General features: G+C 51.6%; 1 protein-coding gene across 1 annotated transcript in view; it reads right to left on the bottom strand.

Annotated features, from left to right (window-relative positions):
* LOC137604223 (pro-neuregulin-3, membrane-bound isoform) overlaps positions 1-2,210 on the bottom strand; it is a 124,930-nt gene extending 122,720 nt beyond the window's left edge. The window contains exon 1 of the mRNA XM_068328226.1: positions 1,381-2,210. Coding sequence (XP_068184327.1) covers positions 1,381-2,098 — 718 coding nt within the window. The 5' untranslated portion in view covers positions 2,099-2,210. The remainder of the gene's footprint in view (positions 1-1,380) is intronic.
* Between the last annotated feature and the right edge of the window lie 8,280 nt (positions 2,211-10,490).

Genomic DNA, 10,490 nt, shown 5'->3' with positions numbered 1-10,490 from the left:
GAGGCGGATTCACCAAACACAAAGGCGTCCTCTGTTCGCCAGCGCTAACCGTTTAGCGCCGCTCCACACAAAGCTAATGGAGGCTGAGGTGGACACGATGGCCGACTCACCCACCCAGCCGGTGGGCGGATGAATGGCTGTGGGGCCCTCAGGGGCCACCAGGGACACTGGGGGGGCCACAGCTTTCTGCAGTGACATCTATTAGCTGCTTTCAGCGCCGCTTCTCTGACGTGAATCAACCAATGAGAGGACGGGGATGAGCGGCTCCCGTTCAGAGGGAATGATGGATGTTTCTGACCATCAGAGGAGCGTTTTCTGCTCTGTGTCATCTGGGAACTTTTTCAGTACCGCCGACACAAAAGCAGAAGCTGCCCTTCGCGTGCGGGCGCTGAAGCTGAAGCTGAAGCTGAAGCTGCAGGTGCTTCATCCGTTATTATGGAGCGTAAATAATGAAAAGACAGTCCTGTAATAACACATCATACATGTTCAACGCCCACTCACACACACAGAGCTTTAATCACGCTAAACGCTGCATGTTCATTTTTAACGACCCTGCAGCCAATGGGATTAATGGAGGATGTAAACAAACAAACAATGTGTGATGTCATCACATCGCTCTGAACCCCCCCCCCAGAGCGACGACACGAAGCAGGATCACATGACAGCAGTTTGAGAAGAGAGATACATCATGTAGGAGTTATGTGTGTGTGTGTGTGTGTGTGTGTGTGTGTGTGTGTGTGTGTGTGTGTGTGTGTGAGACTGATCGATCCAACAAAAAACCCGAGTGCACCGATCAATACGGAGCACAGCTGGAGTCAAGGACACCGATGGGTGATCTGAAGGAGGAGAACCAGCCATGATTCTGTTAGCATGCTATTAGCATGTTAGCATCTGGACACTTCGCCTCAAACAGGAAGTGAATGCGGGGGAGGGGAGACGTGTCCCTACAGCCGCTCAAAGCGAGAGCTAGCATAGCATGTGGACGCCAAACGCACCAGAAGCCGCCTTTTCATCCTGTGAAAAACAGCGACTGATGCTCGTCGTCACGGCGACACCCGACGGGTCACCGGAGGTTTTCCTGCGCCGCGGACGAGTCAACGATCCAGTCAATGCTATCGATTACCTTCCTGCAACACTTAGCATACAGCATCCAACACAGAACACACTGACGTTACACACACACACACACACACACACACACACACACACACACACACACACACACACACACACACACACACACACACACACACACACTTCTTTCATCCACCTGGAGACACCAACTGGGCCAGTGGAGCTACGCGGAGTTAGCATGTGGGTTAGCATTCATGAATTTACCCATGAGTCCATTCAAACCCCCCAACGACCCGCGTGACTTACGTGTTTTGTGGTGTCCGTGCGTCCTGGTGGAGGCGACGGTGGGCGCCGCCCCGGTGGCCACGCGATCCGGCGTCCACGTCTGCGTCGAGTCGTGGAGCACTGTGGGTTTGGACAGCGGCGGGCTCGGCGACGCCGTTCCGTTTCCGGAGGTCGTCCGGGGCGAAGCGGCGGTCGTAGCAAAGCCCCAAGGTCCACGTCCGTTCCGATTGGAGGGATTCCGCGGCGTTACCTGGCTAGCTCCGCCCCCTCGAGGGTTGGAGGTGGTGGTGCTGACAGGGGAACGAGCTCTGCCTTTGCCAACGGTGGCAGTTCTAGATGAGGGGCCCCCACCGTCCACCGTGGGGGTCGTGGTGGTGGTGGTGGTGGTGTCAGGACTTTTGGGGACCCCGCTGGGCTTGGACAGGAAGATGGGGTCCTGTCCGATCCGGTTGGCGTCCACCAGGTCGGTCGGAACGTAGTCCCGTACGGTCCCGACCACAATCCACTTCAGCAGCATCAGGCTCAGGCCCAGGCCCACAAACCCGATCAGGAGGGGGACCACGCACAGCCAGGTCTGCTGGCGGGGCCACACGGCACAGCGGAGGGGCCCGCGGTCCGGGACCGGGCCCTCCACCCCGGCTCCTGAAGCTCCGGGAACCTCAGGCTCCTCCAGGATCACCGCCCCAGAAACGGCTCCAGAACTCTCGCTCATCCTTCCCGGACGTCCCTTGTGACTCATGGTGGGTTAAATCCGTCAGAGCCAGAGGACGGAAAGGTTCCGAACGGCGAAGAGCATCCCAGGAGACGGCGGGAAGAAACGGGAAGAAACGGGAAGAAACGACAAGAACACCCACCAGAACCCGACGCTCGATAACTCCCACAAAGACGCTATTCAAGGGTACCGAGGCGGGTAGGGCCGCCGGAGAGGCATGCAGGCACACGCACACACACACACACACCAACGCACACACACCAACGCACACACACCAACGCACACACACACACACACCAATGCACACACACACCAATGCACACACACACACACACACACACCAATGCACACACACACACACACCAATGCACACACACACCCGGTGAGGAACTGAAGCTCTGGCGTCGACGGATAATCGCCCGGTTAGTTCTGGTCCAGGACGACTCCACTCCAGAGGTCCGACCCAAACGCCAAAGTTTGAGGACGTTCACATCGGGGGGAACCAGAGAAGAGGAAGCTTCCTGGGGGGAATGACGGGGTAAAGAGGGAACAACGGGGTAAAGAAGGAATGATGGGGTAAAAAGGGAACGACGGGGTAAAAAGGGAACGACGGGGTAAAGAGGGAACGGTTCACATCCGACGGATCTCTGGTACCCGGATGCCTTGCAGAGAATTCCTATTCGACAAGATCGCCCTCCAGGTACGATCCACCACGGGACGGTACCGTCTAAATACTGAACCGCAGGGTGGGTCCCGCTTCTGGACCCACGAAACGGAAGACGCTTCACGACGTAGCCCGATCCCACGGCTTTAGCCGAGTCAGCGTCCCTCGATTCCCAGAAATCCTTCCCCCGTTGAGGAACGAGCCACGGAGCGAGGAGTGGATGACGACTCCGACACTGTTCCCCACCTCTGCTCCGTGTTCCCGTCGCCGTGTTCCCGTCGCCGTGTTCCCGTCGCCGTGTTCCTGTCGCCGTGTTCCCGTCGCCGTGTTCCCGTCGCCGTGTTTGAAGGTTATTTTTGTCACTTTGGACGTGAAGCCGTCTCAGAATTCCGGCGCAGTGCTGTAGAAGTAGACTCCAGTTGCCCCCCGATGGGGCAGACCAACACTTCAGACGACTGGAGCGGGGGAACGAGGGTGTTGTCACGCAGCGGGTTTATCTGCAGCTGCGACGTGATCCCGCACCTCCCCAGCCGGCGCCGGATCCTACCCCCCAGCCGTCCGCGCAGCGTCCCGTTCTCAGCACATCGTCCGTTGGCTCACGGCGCAACCAGAGAGTGTCCCCCTCACCTCTCGGAAGAGAACATTCCACCACAGGAGGGGCAGCCGGAGCAGACGACAAGTCGGGAGGGATCAAACGATGGAGCGGAGGGAACAAGCGCTCCCCCCCGGTTCTCCACGGAGCGCCGTCGTCCCCCCGGCGCCTGAACGCCTGCGCTCCCCCCAGTCAGCGCTGATTTGTCGGTCAGGTTGCCGGGATGTTCTCCCCCCCCGGGTTGCGTTCCCAGATGATTAGAAAGCGGAGCCCCGCGCCGGGGTGAGGACTCGCGATGGAGGCGTCGGAGGCTGGCTACACCCCCGGAGGAACGCCGACGTCCGACGACGCAGCTGCGTTACCTGTGGAGATGGGACGCAGACGCTACAGCTGCCTCCCCGAGCCGCCGCGGAGAGACGGAGGCAGGAAGGGAAGGGGGGGAGTGTGCACACTGGTGGAGTGAGAGGAGAGAGAGAGGGAGTGGGTGAGGGAGGGGTGAGTGAGGGAGGGGGGAGGAGCTGCACCTGCTAGCTGCACCAGCGCTGGGAAGCGTGCCCACTTCTGCTAGCGGGGAAAGATGCAAAGTGCATTCAGAGCGCTTTGGGGGGAGGGGGGCAGATGAAGATAATGAGAGAGGAGGGAGGGGGAGGCAGTTGGGGGAGGGGGGCGGCGCCGCAGAGGCAGATGAGGCACTGAGAAGCTAATTCCCCCGACGGATCACAGCGTAGAAATGAGTGCCACTCGCTCTGTGGCCCCGCCCACAAGACAGCGTCACGGGGGGTAATGGGGGGGTTGATGCCCTCTGTACTCCTGATTCCCTTATTTACTCCCCAGGAAAAGTGTTAATGTAAAACTACATTCCTGTGGTAAATTAAACATCGAGATCCGTTCAGGACAAACTTCATTATTCTATTGTATTTTATTTTATTGTATTTTATTTATTTTATTGTATTTTCTTGTATTTTATTTATTTTATTGTATTTTCTTGTATTTTCTTGTATTTTATTTATTTTATTGTATTTTATTTATTTTATTGTATTTTATTTATTTTCTTGTATTTTATTTTATTGTATCTTGTCGACTCCACCCACACCTGTCTGACTCACCTGTGGGCGTCGACCCGTCCACCTGAGCACAGCTGCTTCAAGGATGTCTTAGTTTATTCTGTCCAGGCGAACGAACCCAAACCCGTCCCCACAAGGCCCCCTGGGGGTCAAACTACTGCCCCCTGGGGTCAAACTACTGCCCCCTGGGGGTCAAACTACTGCCCCCTGGGGGTCCAACCTGTCTGATGTGGTCCTGGTTCTGGGTTGGCTGGGGGGCTCGGCCCCCATGAGTCCAGTCTGGGGTCACAGGGTGTCAAACACACTGAGACCCATGTTGTAAAGCACACGCGTGATGGTCTGTACAGGGTGTCTCCAGGGAGCTGATACACACACACACACACACACACACACACACACACACACACACACACACACACACACACACACACACACACACACACACACACACACACACACACACACAACACACACACACACACACACACTCATAAAGCCCATGTCTGCGGTTTCAATGTGTGTATGGGGGGGTAGTCTTTAATTGGTCTCCAGGGTAACGGGGGGGGGCTCTGTGGGTTTTCACTCCTGTTTTTGCCCCAGTAATGAAACAAACCTAAACACTCAGAACCACGGCTCTGGTCCCTCTGTGGAACCCGGACCCAGGACCAGACTCAGAACCAGACCCAGACCGGTTTAAAGGCCCGAGTCAGGAACCTGGGTCTGACTGGATCTTCTGATCTGAATCATAAACATCAGGTTCTGGAACCGGCGCTTCCTGTTTGGCCTCAGCTTCCTGTTTGAGTCGTTCCTGTTGAAACGCGTTCCCTCCAGTCGGATCTACTTCCTGTTTGGCCTCAGCTTCCTGTTTGAGTCGTTCCTGTTGAAACGCGTTCCCTCCAGTCGGATCTACTTCCTGTTTGGCCTCAGCTTCCTGTTTGAGTCGTTCCTGTTGAAACGCGTTCCCTCCAGTCGGATCTACTTCCTGTTTGGCCTCAGCTTCCTGTTTGAGTCGTTCCTGTTGAAACGCGTTCCCTCCAGTCGGATCTACTTCCTGTTTGGCCTCAGCTTCCTGTTTGAGTCGTTCCTGTTGAAACGCGTTCCCTCCAGTCGGATCTACTTCCTGTTTGGCCTCAGCTTCCTGTTTGAGTCGTTCCTGTTGAAACGCGTTCCCTCCAGTCGGATCTACTTCCTGCCATCTGCTGTTTACCGTCGAACTCTCTGAAGCCGTCGGATGTGGTGAACCCGTGTGGTGTGACTGCGTCGCCATATTGTTGGATCGTGGTTATGGTGTTACGAGCGGCGCCGCTTCCTTCGAACATGTCAGAACAACCAATCAGAGCGTCTGTACCAGAAACCAGTTTCATGTTATAGTCCCGTGTGAGGAGACGTTTAGTCACGCTGTGGTCCAACCCTGGTTGTGTTCACGCGTGTTCTAGTCCTGTGTTTAGTAGTGTTCTAGTCCTGTGTTTAGTAGTGTTCTAGTCCTGTGTTTAGTAGTGTTCTAGTCCTGTGTTTAGTAGTGTTCTAGTCCTGTGTTTAGTAGTGTTCTAGTCCTGTGTTTAGTAGTGTTCTAGTCCTGTGTTTAGTAGTGTTCTAGTCCTGTGTTTAGTAGTGTTCTAGTCCTGTGTTTAGTAGTGTTCTAGTCCTGTGTTTGGTAGTGTTCTAGTCCTGTGTTTGGTAGTGTTCTAGTCCTGTGTTTAGTAGTGTTCTAGTCCTGTGTTTAGTAGTGTTCTAGTCCTGTGTTTGGTAGTGTTCTAGTCCTGGGTTTGGTAGTGTTCTAGTCCTGTGTTTAGTAGTGTTCTAGTCCTGTGTTTAGTAGTGTTCTAGTCCTGTGTTTAGTAGTGTTCTAGTCCTGTGTTTAGTAGTGTTCTAGTCCTGTGTTTAGTAGTGTTCTAGTCCTGTGTTTAGTAGTGTTCTAGTCCTGTGTTTAGTAGTGTTCTAGTCCTGTGTTTAGTAGTGTTCTAGTCCTGTGTTTAGTAGTGTTCTAGTCCTGTGTTTAGTAGTGTTCTAGTCCTGTGTTTAGTAGTGTTCTAGTCCTGTGTTTGGTAGTGTTCTAGTCCTGTGTTTGGTAGTGTTCTAGTCCTGTGTTTAGTAGTGTTCTAGTCCTGTGTTTAGTAGTGTTCTAGTCCTGTGTTTGGTAGTGTTCTAGTCCTGTGTTTGGTAGTGTTCTAGTCCTGTGTTTAGTAGTGTTCTAGTCCTGTGTTTAGTAGTGTTCTAGTCCTGTGTTTAGTAGTGTTCTAGTCCTGTGTTTAGTAGTGTTCTAGTCCTGTGTTTAGTAGTGTTCTAGTCCTGTGTTTAGTAGTGTTCTAGTCCTGTGTTTAGTAGTGTTCTAGTCCTGTGTTTAGTAGTGTTCTAGTCCTGTGTTTGGTAGTGTTCTAGTCCTGTGTTTGGTAGTGTTCTAGTCCTGTGTTTAGTAGTGTTCTAGTCCTGTGTTTAGTAGTGTTCTAGTCCTGTGTTTAGTAGTGTTCTAGTCCTGTGTTTAGTAGTGTTCTAGTCCTGTGTTTAGTAGTGTTCTAGTCCTGTGTTTAGTAGTGTTCTAGTCCTGTGTTTAGTAGTGTTCTAGTCCTGTGTTTAGTAGTGTTCTAGTCCTGTGTTTAGTTGTTTTCTAGTCCTGTGTTTAGTAGTGTTCTAGTCCTGTGTTTAGTAGTGTTCTAGTCCTGTGTTTAGTAGTGTTCTAGTGCTGTGTTTGGTAGTGTTCTAGTCCTGTGTTTAGTAGTGTTCTAGTCCTGTGTTTGGTAGTGTTCTAGTCCTGTGTTTGGTAGTGTTCTAGTCCTGTGTTTAGTAGTGTTCTAGTCCTGTGTTTAGTAGTGTTCTAGTCCTGTGTTTAGTAGTGTTCTAGTCCTGTGTTTAGTAGTGTTCTAGTCCTGTGTTTAGTAGTGTTCTAGTCCTGTGTTTAGTAGTGTTCTAGTCCTGTGTTTAGTAGTGTTCTAGTCCTGTGTTTAGTAGTGTTCTAGTCCTGTGTTTAGTAGTGTTCTAGTCCTGTGTTTAGTAGTGTTCTAGTCCTGTGTTTAGTAGTGTTCTAGTCCTGTGTTTAGTAGTGTTCTAGTCCTGTGTTTAGTAGTGTTCTAGTCCTGTGTTTAGTAGTGTTCTAGTCCTGTGTTTAGTAGTGTTCTAGTCCTGTGTTTGGTAGTGTTCTAGTCCTGTGTTTGGTAGTGTTCTAGTCCTGTGTTTGGTTGTGTTCTAGTCCTGTGTTTAGTAGTGTTCTAGTCCTGTGTTTAGTAGTGTTCTAGTCCTGTGTTTAGTAGTGTTCTAGTCCTGTGTTTAGTAGTGTTCTAGTCCTGTGTTTAGTAGTGTTCTAGTCCTGTGTTTAGTAGTGTTCTAGTCCTGTGTTTAGTAGTGTTCTAGTCCTGTGTTTAGTAGTGTTCTAGTCCTGTGTTTAGTAGTGTTCTAGTCCTGTGTTTGGTAGTGTTCTAGTCCTGTGTTTGGTTGTGTTCTAGTCCTGTGTTTAGTAGTGTTCTAGTCCTGTGTTTAGTAGTGTTCTAGTCCTGTGTTTAGTAGTGTTCTAGTCCTGTGTTTAGTAGTGTTCTAGTCCTGTGTTTAGTAGTGTTCTAGTCCTGTGTTTAGTAGTGTTCTAGTCGTGTTTCAGTCGGGTTTTACGTGTGTGTTACTCGTGTTTAGACAGTTGTGTTTCTAGTGATTTGTTTGTGTTTTTTATCTTGTTTCACTGGAGTTTTAATTGTTTCAATCGTGTTCTGAAGTGTTTTGGTCGAGTTTTAATGAAGTGTTTTAATCAGGTTTTTTGAGGTTTTGTGCAAGTCTTAGTTGTGTTTTAGGGTTAGTTGTGTTTTTATTTAGTTGTGATTTATATGTGAATTTTATGTGTAGTTTAATAATGTAAGACGTATTAAAATCAATAATACACAACTAGAAGTATTTATGAACAAACTTAACAATTTACTACAGTTCGGCCTATTGACCTTTTGAACTGATATTTACTTTTTCCTTGAAAAGGTCAGAGGTCAGCTCAATCACCAATCACCCTCTTCTTTGCAGCAACACGTGTGTTCACCTGAACATGATTAGAAAAGCCACTGATGACATCATCACAGCTCCTGCTGGGAGTCCCTCCCTGATGACGTCATCACAGCTCCTGCTGGGAGTCCCTCCCTGATGACATCATCACAGCTCCTGTTGGGAGTCCCTCCCTGATGATGTCATTGTCGTCCCCTGAAGGAACGATGACTCTTCATCTTCATCCTCTGATCGTTATTTCTGGCTTCCTCCTTCATCTCCTCCCTCCTGGACCGATCTGCTGTGACCTCCTGGTGACCTCCTGACAGGAAGTGGTCTTCCATCAGTGACTTATGGTTCTCTGGTCCAAGACGGCTGGGCGGTGCCTGAAACCCCCCCAGCGGTTCCTCATTAGTGTCCAGGCTTCAGACGTTTGTGCTGAGTCGATGCAAAAGCCTGGAGACCTCATGATCACCCCCGGGGAGGGAGGGCAGGGGTCAGAGGTCACGCCTGTCTCACCCGCCTCCAGGAGATGTGTTGGGGGCTCTGCTGCATCTCAGAGGATGTAGAATTGATGCTGAAGCTGAGGCGAGGAAGCTCCTGCTGTCAGGACTTCCTCTTGTTCCCTTACGTTTGTTCTCCACTTCCTGTCGTGTCGTCTTTACTTCCTGTAGCGCGTTGAGACGCCTCAGAGACGCGTCTCTGTTCTGAAGCAGCTACATCAATTATTTTCTGAACGACGCCGCAAACAACTTTGTTTGGCCGCTGATGGGACGGTGACAGTAGGTTTCCGTGGAGACGGGCTCGTGTCCGTGTGGCCGGTGTTCCAGCTCCGCCCCCTAATGACACACGAGGCTCGTTAGCGCCGCCGCGTTCACCGTTAGCTGCCGTCTGCAGCCTGTTTGACTCCATCAGGACTTCGACTGCCGCCGCCAGCGACCCCGACCCGCTGAGGGGCGACACCCTCACCAGGGTGCCACAGTAACCACGTGAGACCAAACGGCTGCTAGGCAACATCACACAAATGGACCGGCCGTATCACGGCAACCACCGCACCGGGGGGGGCCGCACACACAAAGAGGAAGTAGAGATACGAACTCATCACCATGAGGAGAAAGAAGGCCCGGCCCGTTGGGGTCCCCCTGACCTGGTTGTCATGGCGACCAAACTGAAGGTGATAAAAGCTACCGGGTGACACCTCTGGACTCGATCTGACAGCCAATCAGCTGATCACAAAGGGCCCCACTAAACAGGAAGAGGCGGCGGCGACCGGGATGATTTCAACCAATCAGGCGTCACGATATCCATGACGCGTTTGAGGACGCCACCGCCTTACACATCACATCACAGGAGAGGCTAAGTTTCATCCTCAACCACAAACACACACGAACATAAGTCATCAGCCATTATGTAAATCAGTGTTGCCATGACGATTGGATCGTCCCTGTTAGTCGTGTCGTCACCATAGAAATAAGTCAAAGCAACACCAACGAGTTTGTCTTCATCAGTTAGTCCAACAAATGCCATGCCCCCCCCCCCCCACACACACACACACAGCTGTTCGCTGCTGGTTGCCATGGTTCTTGCTGGTGTCACCGTTTTACTAATAGGGGGTACAAACAGTCGGGGTCTGTTCCCCAGCTAGGAGGCTCCGCCCACTTCATCACTGGAGACCCTGGTTGGAGGACGGAGGAGGAGGAGTCTGACGTACGAGGAGGAGGAAGAGGCGGGGCCAGGCGTGAGGAGATGGAGGCAAACCGAAGGGAGCAAACGAGGAGACGGACGTTAAAACGTTTAAATGTTGAAACGTTAAAATGTTTAAACGTTTTAACGTTAAACCATCTCACGTTAACCCCTTAGCCTCCGGCGGGAGCAGCTGACGGAGAGTGTGAGGAGAAGAAGTGGCTTTTCTCCACGGCTTATCTCCTCCACGTTTTCCCTCCGAGCAGAGCCTTCCTGCTGAAAGCTGATCCCACAAATAATTACAGCAGGAAGCCATGAGCACACACACACACACACACACACACACACACACACACACACACACACACGGGCCTCCTTCAGAATACACTCCAGCGGATCATGTCGCTTTCATTGCAGCTCTTTCAAGTCGCACCAGTTCTGAGGAGTAAATTAACTAAATTGAGG

This window comes from Antennarius striatus, chromosome 11 (genome assembly GCF_040054535.1).
Source record: "Antennarius striatus isolate MH-2024 chromosome 11, ASM4005453v1, whole genome shotgun sequence".
Classification (NCBI taxonomy): Eukaryota; Metazoa; Chordata; class Actinopteri; order Lophiiformes; family Antennariidae; genus Antennarius; species Antennarius striatus.
Note: the sequence above shows the minus strand (reverse complement) of the source record. Positions and strands in the feature narration are given on the sequence as shown.